This window comes from Dermacentor silvarum, chromosome 4 (assembly GCF_013339745.2).
Source record: "Dermacentor silvarum isolate Dsil-2018 chromosome 4, BIME_Dsil_1.4, whole genome shotgun sequence".
Lineage (NCBI taxonomy): Eukaryota > Metazoa > Arthropoda > Arachnida > Ixodida > Ixodidae > Dermacentor > Dermacentor silvarum.
Window position 1 is genome coordinate 76,575,946 of NC_051157.2, and position 27,547 is coordinate 76,603,492.

General features: G+C 48.3%; 1 protein-coding gene across 1 annotated transcript in view; it reads left to right on the top strand.

The window, feature by feature from the left end:
* LOC119450272 (putative carbonic anhydrase-like protein 2) overlaps positions 1-27,547 on the top strand; it is a 219,739-nt gene that overhangs the window by 184,002 nt on the left and 8,190 nt on the right. The window contains exon 7 of the mRNA XM_037713684.2: positions 16,687-16,841. Within this exon, the coding sequence (XP_037569612.1) occupies positions 16,687-16,841 (155 nt within the window). The remainder of the gene's footprint in view (positions 1-16,686; positions 16,842-27,547) is intronic.

Consider the following 27,547-nt stretch of genomic DNA (forward strand, 5'->3'; position numbering starts at 1 on the left):
CAATACGTCTATTAATTCTGCAGGTGCCATACGCTAGAGCACTGCACGGGCCCGGGCTTACCCGAAAGCCCGGGCCCGGCCCGGCCCGTGGGCCGGGCCTGGCCTGGTAGAGCAGTTCTTTCTCGTGCTCGGGCCGGGCTCGGGCACGGTGTGTGCTTTTTGACCCGGGTCCGGGCCGGGCTCGGGTTTTTTGACGCGGGCCCGGGCCGGCCTCAGGCTTTCTGGTGGTGTGCATGTAACGTGCAGCGAGTTATTCTCGGGCGTCTCAACTCTGAAAAACATATATTTTTTGGTCTCGGGCCGGGTTCGGGCCGGTTTCGAGCCGGGCTCGGGCCGGGCTCGGGCCTAAGGTAAAGGGGTGCCGGGCCGGGCGGGTAACGTAGATTATTTCCGGGCCCGGGCCGAGCCCGGGTCTCGCCATAAAAGTTTTGATCGGGCTCGAGCGGGCAGCCCAACGTAAAAACGGGCCCGGGCCGGGCCCGGGCTGAAAAAAATTGGCCCGTGCAGCGCTCTACCATACGCGTTCACAATGTACTTGACGTCACAGCCTGCAACAGCGTTGGCAGTGCCTATAGAGAGCCCTGCGCCATCAAGCTCGCGGGTGAGAGAGAGAGAAACGAGAAAGGAAAGGTAGGGAGGTTAACCAAGCTCGTGCCCGGTTGGCTACCCTACACTTTGGTAGAGGGAAAGGGGAAGGATAGAGAAGAAGGAGCGAGAACAAAAATAATTAAGAGTCAGTCACTTACAGAGTAAGTCGCAGAGGAAGGTCCACTGTCACAAGCGCTCATCCAGTCCAGTCGCTTTCAAGAAGTGCAGAGGGCTTTTGGGGCCTTCCGCATGTATGAATGCAATGAATGCATAGGCCATGGTCCCTGGATCTTTTCCTCTGAGAGCACTCTATTATCTAATAGGCTGAGTTGAGCTTGTAGAGTACGTCGTTGAGCGTCAAAGGATGGGCAATGACCCAGCAGGTGCTCACAGTCTCATCGCACCCGTACAAATTGCACGCCGCACTGTTCGCCATTCCTATTCCATCGTAGAAGTGTGATGTGGCGAGCAAGTGATTGCCGCGGAGCATCCGTTCTTGAGAGCGGTATGGGCACCCGCCGATGTTTTTGATGAGCCCAGCGTGCAGCTTCATCGGCGCTGTCTTTGCCAACAATTCCGCAGTGGCTCGGCAACCACTGAAATACAATGTCGTGTCCAATCTCGAGCGCGTGGTGATGAGCTTGTCTTATGGCAGGGTTTCGAAGTAACCCCGAGCCATCTACTACGTTGTATCTAATTTGCCCGTGTGTCGCTTTGTGACGCTAAACCCCATAATTAAATTCAACTGCCGTGTGACATTATTGGGCTCTATCTCTGCTGTTTGCGTAGGTTAAGCGTTGTTTGTACTTATAAAACATAACTGCGTTAAGTTGGGTTTAGAAGAAAAAAAAAAGACACGTCGTCGATAAGCATGACGGAATGAAAAAAAAAAAAAAAAATAGCAGATAACACTGGAGATTAGGTTACACCGCGTAGCATCTTAATTTGAAATGACAAACGTGCGGCTCAGGGGGAACGCACCGCAGGAAGCGCTTAACACGGCTTTCCGAAATCTCGACCAAGACATCCAAGAAAGCAAACAAGGAAAAGAAAAAAAAAAAGCCACTGTCAGCGCGGCAGCGCGCGCCGCATTCACGCACTTCTAACCCTTTTGACAGTTCCGCCTACGCGTCTCCGAAGTCTCGGTCACAGGCAGTGCCGTGAGAAGCTCTCGATATGCATGGGGATGAGTCTATAGCGAGTGCAAGGAGGAACTCTTACGTGGATGAGGTATTAAACTGTTTCGAGGCAGCGCGATAGCGTGAATTTTAATGAAGCCGGATCGCATGTGCGCGCGGATCGATGGGCGCGGTGGCAGCTGCCGGGAAGATTCGTTAGTGCCCGCTGCCTGTGCGCAGGGGTTTCTGCGTGGACGGGTTTCTCCACCTGCCGCACGTCCACCGATCCCGACACCCTTTCCTCTCCCGGTACCCGCTCGCTACGTATCCGTTTCAAAAGTTGGCCTATACGGCAACAACCCGAGCGCCCACCTTGTATGGCTGGTTTCCAGGGCTACGACGAAGCGGTAGAGAAAACTGCGTGCCACAAACGGCACAATTCAGGCCTCTTCTTTTGTAACACTCCGCGAACCAGATTTTCATTGCACAGTTAAATAGGCTGCAGGCTGCGGGTTGACCAAGTGTGGTGGTGACATCAGTCTCTGAGGCATTGCTTCAGAAACTGAAAGGAAAGCGTCACAAAAGTAACTGTGTTACACAAAAGAAGAGGCCTGAAGTTGTGCCGTATTGCCATGAGTGGCTCACAATCTAAAAAATGTCGCCACTAGCTACAAAATCACAGTATAGTGTGTTCTGCTCCTCAGAAACTGGCAATGTTGTGCAGCCGTAGTTATAAAACAAGCTAACAACCAGATTGTGAAAACAACCACGTGAAGGTTGTAGATTATAGCGTCGGTGGGGTATATGAGATTCCGCTGTCATGAGGCAAAGTGTATGTAGGGCAGTCAGGCCACCGTGTTAACGAGCGCCTTAGAGAACATGAGCGATTCATACCGACAGGTACAGGTTCCCATTTAGCTCCACATTGTAAAGTATGCAAGTGCAAGGCTATGTTTCATAATACTCCGATTTTGAAAAAGAGCCGTGATACTATCGGAAGGTTTTTTTTTTTTTTCATACAGTCGCTGGGTTCGCAGTGCATTAGTGTGCTTTCTTTAGCCTTGTACAGCGCTGAATATTGTTTTTTGGATTCTGTCAAATGAGTGCGCTCTGGTGATCGGATGTTGTGGTGGCTCTGGTGATCGGCGCATGGTGCTCACTGCGCATGGTGCTCACTGCGCATGGTGCTCACTGCGCATGGTGGTCACTGCGCATGTTCTTCTGGACTCTCCTCTCTATAAAGGAGTGACGCAATAAAATGATGTCAGTTGAGAGTAGAGCCTTGCCCTGTCGTCTTTCTAGTGTCCATTGTTTTGCGCTAAACAAAGCAATTATGGATTCCCACCGACTTGCCCTCCAACGCATTGTGCCGCTACACCAGTTATAGCGTTATTCGGGAAGAATGATCGCTAACTGTTCAGCGGTCGAGAAAAGCAAGTGACGTTCGGAATATTGGTGGCAAGAAAATTGCGGCAATACCCGTCTCACGATAACGGTCAACGGTAATGCGTTAGCATTGAATCAATATAGCGACGCAACGTATTGCCGCCGTCGAAACGAGTAAAGTGCGATGCGTGTACTGCACTGGGACTCCTCTTTCGCGATTCCCTACGAACACTCGGCGCCATTTCGTGTGGCCTCCGAAATTCATGGCGCGCCGGTGCGTGTTAACGCTGAGAAACGCGACACGCGGCATCCGGGATCCTCTCTCGCGCTTCTTTCTGCACGCGCTGCGCCATATAGGAGCACCGCCGAGAAGTGTGCGCGTGGCCTCCGAGAACAGTGGTTCACCGGTGCCTACGAATGCTGAGAGGTCTTCCTTCGCTTGCCGCACACTCAGTGCCACATACTGAGGGATTCAAGCTGGCGAGTGGTTCGTTAAAGAGCGGCACATACTCGGTGCATTTATGGCGCAGCTCGCTAAAGCGATGGCCTGAAAGGCGTTCTTTGGAAGGCGACACATACCCAGCGTATTTGTGGTGCAGTCTGCTCATGCGTCGGGTTGCTGACCTTGAACAATCCTTTAGACGTCGGTTCATTTCCGCTCAACATCGGATACATTTAAGGAATCCTTTTCGTCATTGTAGAGCGACACATTCCGAGTTGCAAATACCTAGGTACCCAAGTTGGCGTCAAAGACGTTCATTGAAGAGAAGCACACACCTACTGGCACTTACCGAGTGACCCAAATTGGCGTCAAACAGTTCCTTCGAACAGAGGTCCCTACCCAGTTCCGCATCTGCAGTGACCCATGTCGTTGTGAAAGAGGTTCGTTGAAGAGCGGCACGTATGTAAACATTGGCGCATACTCGGTGACCCAAGTTGGTCCAATGGTTGGTTTCGAACCCTGTTACCTCAGCACAGCAGCCCGACACGTTACGCATTCGACCACGTGACCCAGTGACCCAGGTACGCCGGAAAACGGTTAGATACACATACATAATACATACATACATACAAACATAGATAGATAGCCCCGGAAAGTGCGTGATGTGCCCAAAGAATGCTAACGGATTAAAACACGCAGATCCAACGCAATGTTGGAATCTAAATGACGCGAAGGTTTTTTTTTTTTTTTTTTTTTTAGTTGTACTTGTGTCACACGGGCAAAGTAAAGTGCACTTTGAGCGAGTGCACTTCGCCGCTATAGTGTCATTCGCAGGCTGCCACACGGGAACGCTTGGTGACACTTGCTGCCGAACGCACTTGGCAGCGAGTGCGTTCGGCGAACTCACTTCGCTGCGTCGAAGTGTGTAGCCTCGGTAGCAATGCTTAGGAGATACATAAAGTGATATAGAAAGCTGATTCAGTAGTAATTTTAAATCACGTTTTTCTTGACAGCAAATGTTATAAGCTTATAAAGTATGCTATATATACTTTTAAAAAAGCTACTGTACTATTCTCGATCTCGGGCTGTTTATTTGTTATGACCGCGCAATTGTTTATGCCTGTGCTAGCCACCCTAACATTGCCGTCATTTGTTTCGAGTTTATTGCACGGAAGTAGTGCATCAATGATGACATGGCCGGACGAGGAGACCAAGGCTACGATAGGGTTCCTCGTTAGTACTGCCATAGACCGCCGTTTAGGATAGCGACACGTTCGTCGTTGTGGTACAAACGCCGTATAGATGCTCAAACGGCGCAATCTTTTTTAGAGCGCGGGTGGAGCGCTGTCCTTGTTCAGCTGGCCAATAAATCGAGCGCAGCATGACAGTGTCTCCATAAAGCTTCGTCGTTTTACAGCCAAGCAGACTGCGCGTCGCTTGCGTCTTTATCAGACGCGCTTTTGAATATGCGAAATTGACGCAATTTTCTGTACTTTCTGAGCGCGTGAAAGGTGAGCGGGGTCTCGGAGTGGTCCGTAAGCGGCAAATAAGCGCTACAATAAAAACGCTTCAAATTCTAGCGATCCGTTCTTGTACCATCTGCAACGGAATCCGGCATTTTTCCTCTGCTCGCCTTGGATGCGTCGCTCTCTTGTCCTCGCTTGTGATGATCGATAATATTATTGCTGCTGCAATGAACTCCTTCATTTACACCAATCTTTATTCTGAATGCTCTTTTTAACACTGTTCTTTCGAAAACTATGCTTAAAATAACGAATATATGTTGTGCCTACTGATTCACCCATTGCCATTGTTATGATTGTCAAAGCACACTTTTCTTTCAAATGTAGCAGCGTGCCGCCTAAGTGACACTCAGTGCGCTGAAGTTCACTTGCTCAAAGTGACACTAAAATTGCTCGTGTGACACGGGTATTAACGAGGTAGCAGCAGTATAGCTGATGGCGCAGGCAGCTTCTCCGCCTATAGACGTTATCTGTGTGCGTCACGAGGACGGAGGCGACGTATGATGCTTGTCGAGGTGAGAATGCAGATGAGAGGTGCATGGACACAGAGAAGGACGACCCACATATAAATGTTTTTAAGGCTTAATACCGCTTTTCCCACAGTGGCACATTCATTCTGGGGGATCGGTCAAGAATTGGCCCGTATACCCACCGGCACCATACCCAGTGACCCGAGTTGCCTACTAGGCTATAGACAGCTGGCGGTTGTCTATTTGTTAACGTACCTAGTGGCCCGAGTTGTCTACTCGGCAAGACAGCCCCAAGCGTATACCTAGTGACCCGAGTTGTCTATATGTGTCCCCAAATATATCCGGCGAGGACACGACGACAAACGACAAACCAAGGTTAACATGCTTTCTTTGTTGATGACGAGTACGAAATCATGACGAGTACGAAAGTCTGGCTATATCTGTGATTTAGGGCTGCTTATTAATAGCGATAAACCAAATACGTAAGGAGAGGGCTTCTTTCCTCAGTTGTCGCAGACATTGATCGGCCTGCTATTTATTGCCACGAAGAACGATGCCCATGCAAGGACAAAAAGGAAGGAAACATAAGTCGCTGATTCGCTGAAACGAGTCTAACAGTTTGATGCTGTGTATTTTTAATGTCAGAGAAACTTAAAAAGTATTGTTGTTACATACATCTTTTCTTTCTTCGTTATTTAATAGTTCAGAGAACGACTCCAGGAGCCTACAACTGTTGCAAACATACTCCTCCCCCTATAGCTTTAGATTGGCGCAACGACAGGGCCGATTCGGTTAAACTTGTTTTCCTTTTTTTTTAGCCGAAATTGTGCATGAAATAGGCTTTCAAGCGCGTGTGCTCCTTAAACAAGGACAAGCGGCGAGTCGGTACTCGTGCGCTCTCGCTGGGCCCGAGATTACGTGTCATCTGCAGCGCCGGCGGATTTATGGTTCAAACAAAAGAGAGCCGCGAAGCGGCGAGTTCTCCTCGTCATCCTAATTGCCAGATCGAGATTCACGGGACGAGCGGTAAGTCGCGCTACAGTTTTACGAACGGCAAAAGATTCAGAGCGGCTTCAATATACCTAAGTATGCGGCTCCATCAAAAGGCTCTGCGCCTTCCTCTCGGTCCTGCTTGGAGGCCATTTTGAGGCCGCTCGGCGCGTGCGGGCTTAGCTGGAACAAGACCCTCTCGTCTTCTTCCGGCTTTAGTGTTTCTCCCCGCCGTATAAACCCCTTTTAAACTACATCTTCTTCCATTTACCCTAAACACTGCCTCGCGAAGAAGAGACAATTGATTGAACCCCTGCCTCTCCCGAGAGCACCTGACGTCTCCTTATTCGTGAAACTACCAGCCTGCTTCTGACACGCTCAAGCGACTACTTATTTTTATTTTATTTATTTGAAATTGACGAAGGCTTTGAGAGATGACACGTGCGAAGGCTATGTGGAGGCCGATTAATGCGGCGGCGTTTCGGTACAAACTGTCAGTTGTGTGTTTTTTTTTTTTTTTTTTACTTCTGCCTTCATCCGTCAGGGCTCAGATGTTACAGGAGTCTTCAGACGTTTCATTACGGTTCATTACGAAGACTAACAAGTGGCTCTGCGGCGCATATGCGCTTGCAATCTGCGGTGCGCGGGGTGAACATTGAGTTCGATGTTCCGCACAATAAGGTAGGTCGAAGATTTTGACGGGCTGTGCGAGCGTGGACGATACAAGCAAGAGCATAATTTACTCGTTTTTTAGTGCGAAATATACCGTGTGTCCCAGCTAACGTTAGCCAAGCTGTTTTAGAGAAGTAAAAAAACAAGAAGAGAAACAGGGTAAAACAATTATAAAGATTACAGTGTTCGCTCATCACAGGGCCGACGAGCGAACACCGTAGATCCTATATAACCGCGTGTTGCGCGGTATGCTTTTCCGTCCCCCCCCCCCCCTTTTTTTTTTTTTCCTTATACCAGCTTGGCTAACGTTAGCTGGCGCACCCTACATACATGTTATGAGTTTCAGGGCTGGATTTAAGATACCCGCATATACCGACTGGCGACGTGTTCACATAAAAGAATGAAAAAAAAAAGAGAAAGAGAGAAAAAAAAAGGAACTGTCGTAAGTTGTTATGTGAGTGCATGCAGTTAACGTCAGCATTTTTTTTAAGCCGATTATTCTGCAATATAAATTTGTGCATATGTCTAGGCATACGTATATCCATTGCCTGGACAGAGCAACCAGCCTTCGATCCTCCGGGGCCACCGATGTGCTCTTAATGACAGACGGCGCCGCTGTATTTTTTTATAATTGCATAAACGTACTCTTTCACTCTGATATTGGGTATGTTTATGTGTATTTATTTATTATTGACGAAATGAACATGTGCTGACATCTAAACGTAATTTTGAAGGAGGCGCAGCGCGAAATGCCTCGTCTGGGCAGAATTCGACCGCGAACGAGCCACCTGTTTCCGGCCAGAACGAGTGTATATAGGGCTCCAGTGTGGTACAGCGGTAGGGTACGTCCGTCGCATAGGCGCTTCCAACACATTAATTTCATCAGCGATCGACCCTATTTTTTTCGTTTTTCACCCTCTTTCAAGCCCTTTATGACTACTATTAGAATATATACCTCCATTCGTACTATTACATCTCTATTAGTGCTAACAATAGCGATCCGAAGTTGTCTTCTCCAACCTCCTATTCCCATATCTGAATTTGGGCCGCGATTTTGCAGCGATGCCTTATGACTTATTTTGGAATAGTCTTATCATCCACCGCTCACGGCCGGCTGATTACTTTATTACTTTAAAGGCATCGCTACAAAATACCGCCCTAGTACTGCCACACATATCGCGACCGAGCAGCCATTACTGTTCTACTCAAGACATTCGTTCGCAAATCACCTGCAAAATACGCATCTACCGAATCTTAAGGCGCGGATAGAGTCCGGCGTTTGCAGCGTGCCAGTCAGCGACCGGCAAAGTCGGGCGTGTCTCGCCGGCGGCGCCTAGATCGGCCGATAATGATTTGCGCCCCTGTACAGTTCGACACGTTGAACATGGCTCCCAGCAGCACGGCGATCAACTATTGCCACAGCGCATGCGCATAAGGGTGCGGCAAGCGAGAGAGCTTTTTTTTTTTTTTTTCTGCGAAGGTGCATACTCAGCAGGCTCGCTACAGTGAAACCGAACTGTAGGCCAGCATGCTGCCGGCCAGCCAAGCTGGCGCGCGATGCACTCTGGCCTAGCGGCTTTAGCGTGAGATAGGATGTGTTCTATATTGTGACGCCAGCCGCGCCAAAGCAAGCCGAACGCGCCGGACGCCAGAGTTGTAGAGCGTCCAATTTCCGCTGGCGTAGCGTAACTGCGCGTGTCCGCGTAGTTCGCCAGACTATGTCCGTGCCTTTATAGTCACAGCCAACGGGAGCACCGATTTCATAAGCAAACACCCGTCGCGCCACTTCACGGGCTTCCAGCGTTTCTAACGGGAAGCTGCGGCACGCCAGCTCTGTGGCAGTTTGTTCATTAAAGTTTGGTTCAAGCTGTCGTGTCGCAATCGAAGCTTGCGAGATGAATAGCGAATAACTGTATACGAAAAATTTGTAATTGATTTAGTAGATAACTTATTACATTATTTACTTACTTATTATACCCATCATCTTTATTTATAGCCGACCTATTAGCGCAGTCTCGTTAGCTAATACATTGATTTGATTATTAAATTGTCTTTGTTTAGTTCGTGCAGCTCCTTTAGTTCACTACCGTACATGGAAAGCAACATAGTTATAAATTAATGCAACAAAGTTATAAAGACATTCAAAACGATCCAGACAAAAAGAAACACTTAGCTTAGGGAAAACACAGCAAAGAAAACACAAGGAAATAAGAAAAAAAAATCTGGAAATATTGATGAGCCGCACATTGTGAACCCATTAGAATGTAAAGGCCTCCTGTTATAGGAGAGAAGTTTTGCTGATGCTTAAATGCGCGGAAATAATATAATGTAACAGGCCCCTGCATGCGTTGAGTGGGGAGCAAAATGCATGCTTACAAAGGCGTTGATTCTCGAGGTACCGCATTCGCGCACTTTTAAGGGGCCATATCCGTGCACGGGGACAAATAAATCGACACTTTTATCCTTATAAATAAAGCGTTCGTTCACAAATTGCAGTTCTCGAGCGAAACACCTTGTGAAATGACAAACCACCTCTAATAGCGACAAATACGAAGACGTCGCTCAAAAGAACGTTGCGCTGCCGAAGTGCGCGTGCTTACTCAGACGCCCTCCCCCCCTTTTTTTTCCGCATCTCCCGAAGTAACTCCGCGCAGCAGAAGGCTATATCTGTGTTGATCAAGCTCTTCAGGTCTACGGGCCTACATAACAGACTTTGAGAACATTGCGTGCTATCGCTGGAATGTGTACGGCACATTACGTCATTTATGCTGCTATACTCCCGTCCCCTTTCAAACCCCTTGTAGGGTAGCCAGCCAGGACTACCCCTGGTTGACCTGCCTGTCTCTCTGACGCGAATAGACTGTTTAACGTCCGTTTCTCTTTCTACATGCCTGCGTCAGAAACTCTCAGCCGCAGTTCATAAACTGCCCACCATCGTTCTCAAATGCATAGGCGGACTGGTGCGTTGTGCAACATTATGTGATCACAGTAGTTTCCTCTTGGCGATTTCGCAGGCGGTCTCGCAGAGATAATTGAGCACGCCTTTCGGAACTCGTATCAGTGTACGTATAACCTGAGGTTGTGGTATATTGGGTAACCTTCCTTCGCTCGCGGGTTGATCAAAATGAGAGTATTTTTTGCAACCCCCACACAGAGGCACATTTGAAGAACATAAACATTGGAAGAAATCGAAGTCTAAAAGAAGGAACGCGCAAGAGAAAGCCCCTGACGGCACGGGGTGGGTCTCAACATATAAATGTGTACTGCGACACTGTGAAAGAAAGATTAGAAAGCGGGCTGGGGAAGATTGATTTTCCTTTTTCTATTGGGTGGATGTGAAAGATAGAACGAAGAAAAGAAAGAAAGAATTTTTCACAGGAGGCGCTCACTCTGTTGTCTTGCTTTATTTTAATTTTGCGAGAACCTATTTTCGGAATCAGCGCAGCGGGCGTGACGTGCGAACGTTGCGCAGGGTCGCGGAGAGTAACGCAAAATCAAAGTGCTGTCAGCGTAAGGTCATCCTGCATTTAATGCTTCTAAGAATTTCGCACGATAGTTTTTACCTTCGTTTTGATAGCGTACGTAGACCAATTTTGGCGATGTTTCAGACACTTTTTTTTTTGGTAGAAACAGCACATGATTTCGAGAGCAGATCTGACTCTTGTGCGTGCTACCCATAATTTTACGAAAAAAAGAAAAAGAGAGAGAACTCCAGGAATGCGGATTCCGGTGGTGACCTCACCCTCAGATATACGAAGATTCACGGTCGCTGCGGCTTGGTACGCGTGGTGCGGATGTGTTGCGCATTTCACAAGTGACCACTTTGCGACCAGGCGCGACAAAATTTGCGCGCACACGAAAACACAAGCAGAAAAGTGCGCTGTCATGCAGGGGTGTCCCCGCTAACTTTAGCCAAGGTTTAACATAATGCCGAAGCACTCTAGATGGACGTGACCGAATGCACGAGGTTAGCTATTGCACGGAGAAAGTCGCACTTTTGCGTTGTATTCTGCTTAATTGTATAATCAGTCAAGGTTAATGATCTCACTTCGCAAGTATTAACTTTGCATGGAAACGCTTCTAATGAGAAAGCTGTAGGGTGTTCTAGCAACACATAATTCAGCAGCTTCTCACTTCTTACTTGTTTCGTATTAATTTTTCCGCATCCTTAAGACTGCGCGAGCCGTTAATTCTATTAACACCCTTGCTTCAAGCTTTGCCCCCAACGTGCGTACAGCCTCTTGAAAAACCTGACAAAGCTGTGTCGGGCCCTGAATGCCTTGCTGCTGTCGCTTGAATGCGCACGACATCTACTGAACGTGGATGTGGAGTTGTGTTGCGTAGTTGAAAATGGATAGAAAGGAAGAAAACCAAAAACATGACCACACAGGGAATGATGCAGATTTTTCTGTGTGTGTGATCGTGTTTTTATTTCGGTCGTGTCCAATTTTACAACGACGCAGCGCAACCTCACATGCGTGGACAGGAATTTGAACTAGCCTTCACGCAGCCTTTCAAGGTGCTGATCACCGCGATGAGATGCTTCGTGCTGATGCCTGACAGGTCTGCTCAAATGTTGGAAAGCCTATTGAATTCTGTGAGAATCCGCAGTCTGTGGCAACATTCACCGACGGGACAGCTGGTGTCCTCGGTGAATATTGCATGAATATGCACAAAAGGACTATGGGGGCAGTGGAGCCATTCTTATTATGTGTAAATGCGAGAGCATTACTTATCGCTGAGCTATGTCGCTGAGTTTAGTGTTGCGGCGAAATGATGCTGAGTTTAGTGCTGCTGCGTTATGTTTCCCAGTGTAATGTTGCTGCTTATGAGGTCGAACCAAAGCAAGACGAGAAACCGGCCATATTGCCAACTCTCAGCTGAGTTTTATTCACGGAGTTCTCATTATACTGGAGTTTCCCGCACATTGCGTTGAGTGCTCTTTCTCGATAACGCCACTTTTCAGCACTTGCCGAGTGGCTGATCTATCGAATTACCTATAGCCACGAAACTAGTAGATTGTAGGGCGATAGGAAGGTATTTGACAAAACCAAGCGCGGGATTATTCATTGTTGGTGGAGATCACCACTGAACCTGTAATTCACGCGACGGATGACTGATTCAATCCGCGGAAAAGCATGACATGGCTCAATGTTGCCGAACAAAATGACGCCAAGGGCTACCCACTATACAAGCGCTATTCGTTGCAGCTGAGCCACTTCTTGCTCTCGTGCGGACTGAATCAGCGATCCGTTGCGTGAATTACAGGTTCAGAGGCGATCTCTACCAACAATGAATTCACGGCTAGCAGGCCCCCCTGCCTAGCTTCTCAGGACGCCAATAAAGTTGTTTACTACTATTACTACTTCAATTGCCACGAGGCTTAATGTGAGAATAAAATTGCATGTAAGCATGGAGGCCCGTCTCATGCAGATACTGCAAAAGTGACTTATCGCATGCGTTGTCCATGAGCCATAGTTGATAGTCTTCAGGTTGGTCAACCCTTAATTTCACATCCATCAGTACATTTTCGCGGACTGTCTTTGGTCCAGGGCACGTCCAAAGTATATGGCGGGCATCCGCTGCAGACGCACGAGCGGAGTCACGTGGTTGACCTTAGGTACAAGTGATGGCGGGTGTAAGGGCCACCCCGGCCCGACGTCTCCGGAGAGAGACTTCCTCCAGCCTAGAAAGACTGCGAGCCCGGCAGCAGACACACAGGAGAAATTTCTCGTCCCTGTCTCGGTCTCACTCCCATTCCACCAACGTCACCACTATTCAGGTTATTTATATTCTTGTTTAATGCTGCCCGGAGACGGAGGCGCTGGACGTTATAACGAGAACAAAAAGCAAAGGAGGTGTTCAATATTTTCTTCGATGCCGCAGGAGTCACGCGTAGGTGTGTCTGACGTTCTGATTCGGAAATGCAAACCCGATCCAGAGGCGCATGACAACGTTGCACTGTAGTGCGAGATTCTTGATGGCAGTTGCAGCTTTAACGAAGGATCAAATTTATGTAGGCGACACATTGGGGAACTAGGAGACCACCAATCTATCTATCTATCTATCTATCTATCTATCTATCTATCTATCTATCTATCTATCTATCTATCTATCTATCTATCTATCTATCTATCTATCTATCTATCTATCTATCTATCTATCTATCTATCTATCTATCTATCTATCTATCTATCTATCTATCTATCTATCTATCTATCTATCTATGCTTTTTTTATACCACCTTGTTCCAAGAGCGGGTGCACCCGTTTACTTGTGGTAGTTGCTTGTAACTTCTTTCTAGTGCTTACTATTCTTTGCCGTTTCAATTCCGCATAATCAAATAATAGTAACCCCATCTCGATCAAATGACGCTCTTACTTTATGAGCGATACTGGCCTGCGTACTGGAGACCAACCGTATAGACTTCCTCTCTTTCGCAGTTAGTCATCGAAGTCAACAACAATGTAGCTACCATATGTCCACATATGTTCACTAATGCCTCGTTTCCTTACGTCTCTCTCCTAGACTTCTAGCCTGTCTCTTCGGGCGCAAACCGCAGCACTTCCACTCCAGGAGCCACGTGCGACCCAGGTCCCGGTGCCCGCTCTGCCGACGGAGCTCGGTATTCATCAATCATAGCGGCGCTCGCGTTTAGTCGTCTGTAAATGCAGCCGGCGGCAAAATTCCGAAATGTCCTCCTCCGCCAAGCTGCCGAGGCTAGCGTAACCCTTGCCGCCTCGTTCTCCTGGTCCTCCCGCTGCATTTTCTCCGATCCCTTCCCCACGGCCGCCGCCGTTCCACGTTCTTATTCTCTATTTCCTCATTTCTTTTTTTCGTCCTTCGAGCTTCTGCAACGTCGTACACTTTACAGACGAACGCGGACGTCCAGTTCAGCGCCCAAGGATTGCCGAATATATACGACACCCCCGCCAGTGTAGCCAGCGGCACGTGGGAGAGATTTTCGCGGGCTGCCGAGGAAAAAAAAAACGAGAGAAAAAGGATGAACGCGGCAAGCAGTTGAGGGAGAATCGAGAACAAAACGTGTTTGGTTTGGTAGAGACAAAGGGCTCAATAAATTTAACTCCCTCGCCGCCGCCGCCACCCACGCCCCCTTTCCCAACAACTCCCTTCATCTCTCCTGTGTTGTTCCCTCCTTGTTTATGTAAGCGACAGACGAGAGATGAGAGATAGCAGACGGCAGCAAAACGCCACGACGAGACGCCTGTTCATGCGCGCGCGCGTAAGCCTCGTCGCTCGGCGTTTATGAAATTGCCATTCGTCTTTCTTTGTTCTTCTCTCTCTCTCATTCTCCTTGTTACTCTCGCCTTTCTCGCCCTTCCTCTCGATTCCAAAGATCTTGAGCGCTCCCTGCGGCATTGGAAAAAAGAATACATATGAGGAAACGCGCTAACAGTGTTACTGCTTCGAGCCTCTATCGGACACAAGGCTCCAGCAGCCTCCCTGTTGTTGCCACCCACCTTTTTTTTTTTCATTTTTCCTTTTCTTTTTTCCAACGTTGACGTTCTCTTGAATGTTACAGTGTGATACTATTTATAAAAGGGGGCGGGGGGGGGGGGGGATGTCTTGAGGGAAACTGTGGTTGAGAGACGTGAGAATAAGCACTGAGCCCTCAGGTCACAGAGCTCACCACTCTCCTTGCTCGTGCTTGGAAACGGCGGATGCACGAATTTTGTTCGATATTCCCAAACTGCTTGATTTTTCTTCTTTCCTTCGTTCTTTTTCTCTTTATTTATTTCTCTGTCCTTTTCTCTTGTTTCATTACTTCTTTTTCGCGGTGCTAACGGCGTTAGTCCACATTTAAATCAGCATGTTCCACCACAGGCCGTATTGCAATATCCAGCAGTCTCGGCCAGTGAAAGATGCGAACAGTAAGAAGGAATCGTAAAGGAGAATCTTAACACCAAGGGGTAGTTATATTTGATAAACTGCTTGCTGATCCTTTAAAAAATATATATTTTAGCGAAGTGACGGTGCCTGCAGCTTTCCATGCGTCTTCATTATGTTGTCAAATGAGGTACTGTTAAGCTGGCACGGAGTCAAAAGTTATACAGATAAAATGGCGACTGCTTAGTTGCTTAGTTGGCGAACAGGAATACCCAAAAGGTAAGGGAGGAACGTGGATCGTTTAAGTGAACGACACTGCTGAGTCGGATAGTTAGCCAGAGATGGATAGTGCAAAACGGAGAAAGGTAAGGAGCTCAAAGGGCGGAGTTCAACCAGACTTACAGTTTGCATACCTTAAATGTGGTATAATATGTACAAAGGACAGAAGGATAAACAGTGTGAAGACAGGGCGCACGCACACAAGAAGATGCCCAAGAATATGGTTTTGAAAGCGCGCAGGGTCGGACTGACATTGTGACGCAGGCCCGTCGTCTTAAACAGCGCTAACCAATGCCTAGGCGCAGACGTTTACTTTGTGTAAACGCTACACCTGCTATGAGTATACCTGTAAAACGCCATTACTCGGCGTCACTACGCTGCCCGAGCCAGTGTCATGACTCCAGATGAACATGGTCCACAAAATCGGTTACATGATCCTTCCTATATTACAAGCTCCTTTCCTGCACCCGGGAGGTTAATTTAGAGAGCATGTTTTGATTCGAGAAGTGGGGTACTTTCCTCCACCTATTCACTCTTCGAGGCCATACCTACGCAAATAAAGACTTGTTTTTATTGATTGCTCGAGATGGTGCTCGTCTGGCAACCTTTGCGCTTGGCCTCTCCCGTGTGTTGACCAAGGACAAAATCAAGGAGCGGACGTTTCACACCTTACTCCCCAGTAGTCCGCAAAGCCTCATCGTAGCAGTCTGTAACAGTACCATGTAAAAATCTTAGTTGAAACGTAAAATTAGAAGATCTTGAATTTAAAATGTCACGGAACTGCGAACAAAAACGGACATACCTGGCGCGTTACTCTTAGCAAAGTTCTATCGGTGACCTCGGCGTTGTAGGAGGAGGAGGAGGAGGAGAAAAAGAGAAGGCAGGGATGTTAACCAGAAATGCGTCTGGTTGGCTACCCTACTCTGGGGGACGGGAAAGGGGGAATAGAAAGATGAGGTAGATAGAGGAGGGGGGGAGGAAGGACACGGTGAGCTCGCGCACGCTCGCGGAGGGCCTGAGCAATTCAAAGGCGTTCACATAGGCCCGGCGTTGTACGTCGCTGATATCCCAACGCCATAAAGCACTTTGTCCCTGTCATTGCGCTTTGCACAGTGGTTTGAAAACACCGACACTTCGAAAACAGGTCGAGAGTCTGCGTATCGAAACATACGTTGAGAGGTCATGTCGCGGCAACACCCAACGCATTTCGTGAAAACGTTGAGCGCACACCTTCAGCGTATCGAATGCATGCTGAAGGTTCAATGAATAAATCAGCGTGAACAGTGAGACAGAAGTATGCAATTTAGTTAAGAGGAATCGTCTTATTTTCATTGTAACTCAGTCTTGGTCCGCCGCGTTGTTATTTCCAGGCCAGGAGGCAGCCATGAAGCACCTCTCGATCAAGGAGCTGCTTCCGGAGACGGACCACTTCATGACGTACGAAGGGTCGCTCACCATGCCCGGCTGTCACGAGACGGTCACATGGATTGTCCTCAACAGGCCGATCTACATCACCAAGCAGCAGGTATATATGCACGGGTGCTCCCACACGCTGTCTGTTTTCCTCTGACTTATCCACGTACTTTCGATTCCTTACCAACTATTTTCCTGCGTGTAAAGGGGTGAACCGTTTCCTTGAAGAGCTGACGCAATATATAGCTAAGTATCCACAGCATTGCGCTGCTGAGCTCGAGATCACGGATTCGATCCCGAATGCGGCAGCCGCATTTCGTTGGAGGCCAAATGCAAAAACGCCCGAACGTGTTCTTAGATTTAGGTGCACGTTGAAGAACCCCAGGTGGTAAAAATTAACGTGGAGTCTCCCACTACATCGTGGTTTTGACTATAATCAGATCGTGGTTTTGCCACGCAAAACCATAGAATTTAAATTAATAAAATATTATATGATATGACCTGTCTTTCTTGCCATTCCTCTCCCGTATTCCCGTACCGAGCCCCAATTGTAGCACGCATAATGAATGACTGACTTTTGGCGTCTTCATGACGTCATGGCACATTTAAAGTGTGACTAACGGCGGCAAATTGGGATACTACGTTAGCTGGCTTCAAAGTTCCGACATGACTGAAACATGCGGTGGGTCGGAGACGCGTTAAAGTCCAACTTCCTAATCAAACTACACATGTGAATAGTATTTTATTCGATGCAGCCGAATGCTCTTTCTTTTTTTTTTCATGGAGCTAACACTGTTTTCTTTCACGACCTGTTGAATTTCCTCGGTCAAAACGAAACGTGAAAATAAGAACTCATGCCTCACATGTGACGCAACCTACGCGTCCGTTACTTCCTTCTGCCTCTATTTTTTCACCTGCAAGACAATTTTTACAGCTTTCTTTTTCCCCACCTGCTACAAACGGTGATAATAACCCTTGACAACAATCATCCTCTTGTCTATATTGAGTGGACTGCAGAGCAAACGTGACGCTAGTCGCATTATAGTACTATGGCGCAGCTAAAAGCTCCTTTGACAGGAGTCAAGGCGGCTCACTCTCATGATGCTTAAGTGGACGATCGAATCAGCCTGGTTCCTGGGAGAAGGGTCGGAGACAAAGAGAGAGAGAGAGAGCCCGTTAAATTAGGCTCTTCATTGCGCTTGTTGACTCTAGGGTGGGACGCTCCCATGGCCAAATGTAGGCAGGTAAAATAGTGAATTTGTGTTTTTTTTTTCCTTTAGCAACCGCTAGGCGACGAAGTCCTAAGGTGAAAACGATAGTGGACGACACACATCAAGCGGCAGCGTTCACCGAGAGCTCGGAACGCCAGCATGTTTCTGCTTCCTTTCACTTCGTCCTCTGTTGCGTCCCCTTTCAGTCTTACCGGCATCTTTATGACGTCTCCTTGGCTAGGGCGAAGTGTCTTCTTGGCAGAACGCTTCTATCTGTGTTCTCTGGTTCTTGTCGAAATCTTCGGAATTTTCTGGAGCCTCGGCTCCATGTCTTGTAGCCATGGACGCGGAACCTTCCAGAGGCCCGCCTGGCCCGAAGTAATCTCGGCCGTCCTTCGCAAGGAAGAGAGGAAGTTAACTCAGCGACAGCAAGGACATTGAGATGTACTCCGTGTCGGGTTAAGACTCATTGGATGACAGCTTCATCTCTGTCCGCAGAAAGAGAGACAAAATGAGGAATGTCGACGCGAGTGCATCAACGCAAGCGAGCAAGGCGACTGTGAAGTCAAGGCCTGAACGCTGGCCTCACGCCACCGCCGTCGTGCCCGACGAATCCTCAAGCAACCTCCGATTGTTGAATAGGCAGGCAATATCTGTTTTCTTCGAAGGGGTCGTGCCGGATGAAATTCAGGACACCCGGACAAATACGCGGAAAAATGTCCTGGCAATCAATGTTTTCAACGGTGTTGGAAAAACTGCAACAAGTCACGGCGCTAAGAGACATCAAAGTGCGTTCCTATATCCCGATGCATGAGGCATCCAAATCAGATGTAATTTATGACACTGATGTCGTCATTCCCAACGTGGCCTTTCCTATCCTCGTCTAACCAGCAAGTGAGGGTGTGGTCATCACGCGTGTGAGCCGCCTTGGAATCACGCGATGCGTCAAACTGATTTTCAAAGGACATTGCATACCATCTTACGTCAAAGTCAGTCACTTCCAACACCCTGTTCGGTCATTCGTACAAAAGCCTCTTCAATGCCATTAGTGATTTAGGCTTGGACACGTCAAGGGGCTCTGTCCCAACTCATTACTGTGTCCCCGGTGCGCTGAACCTAACGCGGAAGACACGTGCTGGGCTACTGTCCTGAAGTGCGGCAACAGTAATGGTTGTCATGCTACCCCGTCTAAAGGCTGCCCTCGCATCAAGAAAGAGCTCGCTGTTCTCAAGCAAATGGTTGGGGACAATTCGTCACACAAGGAGGCTGCTGAAACAGTCCAGCATCGGTGTCACCGACCATCCTTAAATATTAGGGGCAGTTTCACACTATAGTGGTGCGAGGACTGGGCAAACAGCAAATCTGGCGACCAAACCTAGCTTCGGCCAAGTTTTTGCAAGGTTATGCTTGAAGACTTAGCCACGTTTTGCGCAAGATCACCCCGAAATCATCGACAGCCCAAGGAGCAACGAACACTCGGTCTTAAAGTATCTGGACGCATCTGGACGCTCAAACGCTTTTTTTGGTTTCGCGGACTCGTAACTCTGGGTCATCTGCGAATCGCCGACGTTTCGTCGCTGCTTCGGCGGAGCGATACTCGAGATTGGACCGAAGTCGTCTCACTCGCTCTCGAGTAGCGGCGCGGCGGCTTTCGCGCCGCGCTTCCTTTTCTTCGCGAGTGACGCTCTTCGGCCGCCTCATCTTCGCGGCGATGTGCTCAGCGCGGAGACGACGAGGCTTTTGTGTCGCCGCGGCAGCGACTCGGAGTTATATATCCCGTGGGTCGGCGCAGTGACGTCACGGCTTAGCTCCGCCTCTGCGCCGCCGCGGCAACCACTGCACACGGCGCGGTGACGTAATGGCTCGCCAAAGCTAAGGCGAAGCGATGCGGGGCGCGCGATGGCGTCACGGCTCCCGCAGCTGTGGCGAGGCTCGGCGCGGTCGGCGCAGCTGGGGCGAAGCGGTGCTACGCGACGCATGGTGACGTCATCGCAAGGCGGAAGTTTTGCGGCGTACACTCGACGGACCATCCTCGAGCTGCATTACCTTCTGCACTACCTCCAGTATTGGCCCACATTTCGGGCGCGCATCGCCGGACTACCTCCAGCTTAAACAGCTTCGCTGTTAAAAAGGCAGCGGCACGAAATAAGAGTGGCCCTTCCATAGTGGCACCCAAATTCTTCAGTCAGGCCACAAAAGGGCTTAACAGCCCAAGAAAGTCAGCTGAAAGGAATTTAATTTCTCCAGAAGTACGGCCTGGCGCTTCCGAGCCAGAAACTTTCTAAAGAACCACAGATTGTCAAGCCCGCTCTTGAGACTCCTGCCGCTGATGACACGCCCAAAGCAGATCGTCAAGTAATTACTATGCTTCGTTCCTTCATAGATGTCATTCGAATGTTTTTTGTCAAACCTTGGAACCACGCCTGCCCAAAGTGCACTGGAAGTAGTGGACGTCTTAAGCCCAGTGCTTGAACCTCTCAGATAGAGATATGGCCAACCATCACCCATCCCTTCAAGAAGAAGTCAAGGCAGCGTCAGTCATCCAGTGGAACGCGAGATGACTTAACTCGCGCCTTTCAAACTTTCGTCAGTTTACCTAGACTAATATGTTCCCAATTATTGTGATATGTGAGCCAAGCGTACCAAAACCAGTCAAATTATCGGGATACGAAGCTGTTATTCACAACAACTGGTACATGCAGCATAGTCATCTTTTTTAATCGTCCTAAACTCACCGATGTGAGCCAGCCCATTTACGCCTCACGGGGACAATCAATATGTTTGCTTAATAGTTAAAAGGGCAGACTCATGTTTACACTTGTAAGCGTTTACATATCGCCTTCAAGTAATTTTGATTCCAGAAGAATAACAAACATCTTGACAGTACGTCCTGCTCCATAGGTCATCATCGGAGATATTATTGCGCATTATATGTCATGGGGAAGCACAAGGAAAAATGTGAGAGGACAAAGACTAGCAACCTTCGCCTGCAACCACGGCCTTTGACTCTTAAACGACGGCAGCCCAACATTGTTTTTACAAGGCGTGAAATATGGCAGCTGTCTCGACCAAGCGTTCGTCTCCAGCTCTTTCACAAGACGTGTTAAATGGTTTTTGGATATTGAGACCCACGGGAGTGATCACATTCGCACGTACCTTATCATCAAACAAATGTCCATGTCCCTCCCACGGAACACCATTCGATTGCACTGGTGTGCACTGGTGGCATTCGCTCGCAAACCAACGACACCCTATGCCATTACTATAAATGGTCAGATCATCTCTTATGAGAATAATCACAGATTTCGTTGTATAATAATTGATGGAGATCTCTCATGGACCCCGGTCTTGACATACTTGAAAGAGCGCCTGACAGCAATCTCCCAGCTTTTTAAGTTTATGGGCGAACGACTTAGGGAATGTCAGTGCATGCAATGTTGGAATTGTACAGGGCACTTTTTCTGAGATATTTGAGCTACAGTTTGCCCGTACTGACCAACATTTGCAGGACAAACCTTCGTGCTCTACAGGCTGTTCAAGCTCGGGCTGACAGCCCGAGCTTGGCTTGCTCTTGGTTTGCCAAAATGCGTATCAACAGTTGCGACTATTTAAGTCGCCCGTGACCAACCAATACAAACACACATTTGGGTGGTAGTGCTGAGAGTGTACTAGAGCACTGCACGGGCCCATTTTTTCAGCCCGGGCCCGGCCCTGGCCCGTTTTCACGTTGGGCTACCCGCCCAAGCCCGACCAAAAGTTTTATGGCGAGACCTGGGCCCGGCCCGGCCCGCCACCCCTTGACCTTAGGCCCGAGCCCGGCTCCAAACCGGCCCGAACCCGGCCCGAGACCAAGAAAGACATGTTTTTCAGAGTCGAGACACGCGAGGATAACTCGCTGCACGTTACATGTACACCAGCAGAAAGTCCGAGCCCGGGCCCACGTCAAAAAAACCGGGCCCGGCCCGGGCCCGGATCAAAAAGCACATGCCGCTCCCGATCCCGGCCCGATCCCGTGAAAAAACTGACTGGGCCCGGGCTTTCGGGTAAGCCCGAGCCCGTGTAGTGCTCTAGAGTGTACATTAGGCACTTTGTCCGAGCCCGTACCCATTATTTTGCAGCACGACTCTCAGAAAAGCCGCAGGCATCATTTTGTGTTATGATGTCGGATTATTACACCCGTCTTCCATCAGGCTTCACCCCTGCAACTAAGCCATCGATTCGATTCCTCCATGGTGTTTGGCTCGACCTGCAGTGCATCTCACCACACCAGGAATCAGAAAACAAATCTGAGCTGTCATCACCTGTTCTTAAACAACTAACTATGCTCCTTTTGCACGAGAGGTACGCCGACCACGTACATATTTACACTGATGGATCAGCAACTCTCCAGTGTTCCTCTGGAGCTGTGGTTTTCCCTGCGAGAGCCACCACCATCAGTTTCAAGACGTGTCACCAACAATATCGACGGCTGCGGAATTTGCAGCTCTTCGCGCTGCACTTCATCTCGTCAGCCAAGAACCACCTCGAAGATGGTCAATATTCAGTTACTCGAAGGCAGCACTGCAGTCTTTGCTATCAGCCCTACGGCAGCGAACCGCACGAACTGATACTCAATATTAGAGAACTAATCCCTACCTTGGCTGAGAAAGGACACCACAATGACATTTCAGTGTCCTTCGAAGTCACTGCGGCGTCATAGGCAACGAGCACGCCGATAACGCTGCTCGGTCGGCTCTTCAAGGCGGCAAAGAGGAGTAGATACCGTTATCAAGGACAGATGCCACTAGGAAACTTCGAATGCTTACACGGGGTATCACGTTCCCCGAGTGGAACACGCGAAGTTTTCAAGGAAACCGGCTGCACCACTTAGTCTTCACATCCCAGCTGGACTGTACCAACGCGAGGCAACCCTGCTTTGTCAAATGTGGCTAGGAGTGGCCTTTACGAATTCTTTTGCTTTCGGAATTGGATGGGCTGACGACGCCTCGTGTGATGACTGTGGTGGCGAGGAGGCTCTTCAACACGTTCTCTGTGACTGTCCACCCTGCCATTTACAGAGACGATCACTTGCAATCGCGATAGCGTGCCTTGCTTAAATACCTGTAGCAGAGTAAATCATTTTAGAAGTCAGTTAGAAGTCACAAGTCGTAGTAGCGGAGGGCGACGAGGCACTGTAGCAGTTTTTAAAGGCAACAGACTTGGACCAGCGGCTGTAGCCTTAACTGATGTCTATAGTGCTACAAGTGCTACTGTGATGTGCGGTGATAGTAGGCGGTGATAGTGATCGACTGTGATAGTGTATCTGTGCTCCCTTTCTTTCTGTCTCTCTACTTTCCTGTAACTTTAAATCCCCCTCCCCTCTCTCCCAGCGCAGGGTAGAAAACAGGATCTCCCTCTGGTTAGCCTCCCTGCCTTTCCCTTTTCCCATATATATATATATATCCTAAAAGGTCCACGAAGAAAGACACCAAGGACAACATAGGGGAAATTACTTGTACATACTAATTGAAATAGAGCAATGATAAACTAATGGAAATGAACAGGGATGAAAAAACAACTGGCCGCAGGTGGGGAACGATCCCACGTCTTCGCTAATAAAATAGCCCATATGCGTCGGAAACATAATCGTGAGTAATCAGATTTCCCTAACAGCATCTTGATGCCAGTTATAGTCATAATTAGGAGCTCTCGCAACCCCCCCCCCCCCCCCCCCCGCGGAAGAAAAAACGAAAAAAGGGCATGTGTGTGTGTGTGAGCGTATGTGGAAAGGGGGGGAGCAAGACAAGTAAACATAGGGAAAGGAGAAGGACACGCAATTTTGTATTTTCCGCCTCGCCGCGTCGTTGCAGCTGAGGACAACCGATATAGTATGCGCGCTCTAGCAAAAAATATCCGAGCCTTTCTGCCCTTGTTTCTCGTAATCATCGCAACCCCCGCAATAACCCTTTCGTGGTATAGAAATTGCCTGACATCTCCCCTTGGGCTTCTTTCTGTGGCAGACGTCTCTATATACGTGCTAAAGTTTGCTCGCTACACGAAACAAAGAAAGCAAAGCAAAAAAAAAAAAAAAAAAAAGAGCGCGCACAACAAGGAGCTCAGTGGCCTTCCCTCTGCCGTTGCTGATTCCCACTCTTCGTATAACTCCGCGTACGCGTCGACGGCCAATAGGAGCTCGCCGTGTAGCCAGCATCAACGCAACCAAGTTGCGCCAGGCGCGCGCGTGCAGGAACAAGCGCCGGACTCACGCAGATTAGCAAAGGAGACCGCCTCGCGGCCGCCGCGCTCCTTGAAACAGGACGCCGGAGTAATTAGTCTCGCTGCCGCCAAGAGAACAAAAGCCCTCGCTGGTACCCGGAATGAGCGGAGAAGGGGAAGAGACCTTAACAGTGCCAACGCAGGAGGCAGAGCAGGCTGGGGGACGAGAGGGGGGCGGCCTCCTCCTCCGAAACAATGTTCCCACATCCGCCCTCCGCCTTTATGCGCATTTTATTTCATTTCTTTTCCTGCGTCTCGCACGGCGCATCTCCTCGTCAGTCATGCGACCGACCCGTTCTTGGCGGTGTCGCGTTTTATTATATTGTGCGAGCAAGCGCGTCGAGCATTATTTCTTCCATCTCCGCGTTTGCACGCAGTAGCTTGGCTTGATGTGTTTTGGTTTTCGTTCGCCCTCTCCCTCATTTTCTTGCTGCTGTAGCGCACGTCGGGTCTCGTTCATATGCATGCGTGCCCGAACCGTGTAAGCCAATATCCGCCTGCGCGAGGCCTGTTAGGCTTATGTATATGCGCGAGCGGGAAGCGCGGGAAAAAATGCACGTAGCTGTCTTCTCGGCTTTCTTGGCGAGGCTACTGGGATGATGGGGGTGGTCTGCGTTGTGTGTTTGCTCACGTGGAACTGATTTCGGTTAAAAACATAACTTCCCTACCATTCCTGAACAGCAGCTCGCTCCAACCCCCTCTCTCCCCCCCCCCCCCCCCCCCCGCCCACCTCTTTTCCGCGGCGTTAGCTCTGACGTAGCATGTGGGCAGGAAAAGCAGAAGGCAGGAAAAAGCTGGTCTCATTTATACCAAAAACAACGAGGAAAATGATTTCCTGTCGTGTAATGTCTGGCACGCTGTGTACTGTTTCCGACTTGTGTATCTTCGAAGGATTTCCGTCTCACTTTTCTCTCTCTCTCTCTCTCTCTTTTCTGAGCTTCTGGTTGAAACTTTCCTGACATGGGCTCACCACTGTCGTCTTCAAAGTTGAGAACGCGATGTCATTCTTAGCTTCCTGGAAAAAATATATATAATAATACTAAGGAGCAGTCCTTGTTAGCGTAATAACATCTCTTACGACAGCAGGACTGCGGGCCTCGCAAGCTTTATTTTACTTTTCTTGTTTTTTTTTTGTTTTTTTTATCAGTAAGTGTCCAGACTTTCGCAAATTTTCTGTTTTTTATTGTCTGTTTTTTTAATATTTAGTGCCGAGCTGACGAGCTAGTTTAGTCCATTCTCTACTGGTCACTTTTCCTTTGCTCTATCGTAAGCAGAAAAAAATAAGGAAAACGCTACCACACGGGGAGGTTTTGAGAAACCACACAGACATAAACGCCGTTCTACATTCTTAAATTAGCATAACTCAACAGGTTGGTAGTAAAACAAAAAGGTTCTCGAATCATATGGAACGTTAATCACCAGAGAGAGAGAAAAAAGAAGTTGCAAAGTTGGAAAAGGTGTGTACAGTGGCCTGTCACCTGTCTCTTTTACGAATGCTCTTAATAAGAAAGAAAAAAAGAAATCGTAGAAAGAAAGACAGCTCAATTATTCTTCAGCGCCCCTCTGAATCTGATACGCGGTTCATTTTCATCCTTATCCCTGCGCATCACTTCTTTCGGAGACAAAGAAAGCCTCTTGATTTTGGAATAGGATGGCGTAAATGGATCGAGCGTATATCTTATTTGGGCTGCAGCTGCCATCCCCGACGGTTTTTGACGTCGCGGATAAAGAGCGAAGGAATAGGGAAGCCATAACACGCGCTGGATACCTTAGCCGCACGATCCCCCCAATTCGCGTTCTTTCGGGCGTTGTAAATGACGAGGATTTCCTTAAATGTGACAGGAACACTGCGTCACGTCGCATTCCCCGCTTCCCTAATTTAGTTATAGAAACCCGGTTCAATCAAAAACGAATATTTTTTTTTTTGTTCGAGACCAGTGCAGCAACAATATCTTCCCCGTCTTTCCAAATCTACGTTTATAGAAGAGGAGTCAACGTTGGAGTTTCAGTGTTGTAAATGTTCGTTTCCACGAAATAAACACCTTCCCAAGTATGCGGTTCGTCGGTATCTACCGTTTGAATGGCACGATGGATATTCGAATGTCCGTAATTTTTTTTAATGTCAAGTGAACCGTAAACAGATGAAACCGAGATAGAGAGACAGCCAGGAAGTAGAGTTGCTGACGTTGCCCGGATGACTACCCTGCACTCTTAATACGAAAAATGTTATTACTATTAAGCGCGGTGTAGGAATGCCAACTGTATTTCCATTGCGGTATCAAGTGAGCCGTGGACGTACGAGATGAAGCGTTCACTTCAAAGGCACTCCTTGTTGGAGCATTTCGGAAAAAGTTTTTTTTTTTAAGGGGCACATTTTCACAAATAATTTCAACCACCGCCATTTTACCTTGAATAATGGCAACAACCACGGTGACTCTTATGTGTTGGTTATTTTTCTCCGGCCTAGGGACAACATAATTCTTAGCAAAATTTGGAGGGTCAGTATAGCATTATATCATAGGCCTTCCTGTTTGAAGAAGTCCTTGTGGCCATGGCCAACCAGCTTGTTTTCAAACATTCTACACATGTTATAGCATGAACTTTTGCTTTGCCGTTACCATTATAGTTCGCCTAAAAAAAAGTTAGTCCGAGGGAAGTTAAACTTTTAGGACGAAGTATTAACGCCGAGGTTGTCCAAATTGTCGAGACTTATTTCATTATTTAAGGCAAAATAGCACCGGTTCCATTAAAATGTATAAGTACGAAGCTTATAAAGGTTGTGTTTGTAGTTCGCATTATGGAGGGAGGGAGAGGAGAGAAACTGATGATTACCAAGAGAAAAGAAAGATACATGTTTCGGATTAGCGATACGGATTGACAAACATGAAATGCATGTCATTTCTTGCTCTGTTTGATACCGTTGCCAGACTTGATGGTTATTAATAAACCCGCACACTTTCGACACGTTACTCCGTGCTCTCTTCGCGGAATGCGCAAATTCATTGAACATGTTGTCCAATTTCGAATACGATGTAATCCCGGTTCCGAAACTGAAAAATCTACTCATGCCCACACTCAGCTGTAAGAGAAAAAAAAAAGACTGGCAGTTTCGAAATCTCGCCTTCAACAATTCACCTTTTGTCGCTGTCAGTCTCCACATTACAGTCGTTGATCTTAGCAGAAAAAAAAGAGAATAACATCATCAGTATGCCAGATAATTGTGCCCGCCACTTTAGTGATCCACTGAGGAATGCACAGTTTCAAACTGCCCCTCTTTCTTTCAGGCAGCTGTCGCTTTTAATTTCTCAATGTTCCTCTCAGATTACACGCCAGCGCAAGCACGTCAACGGAG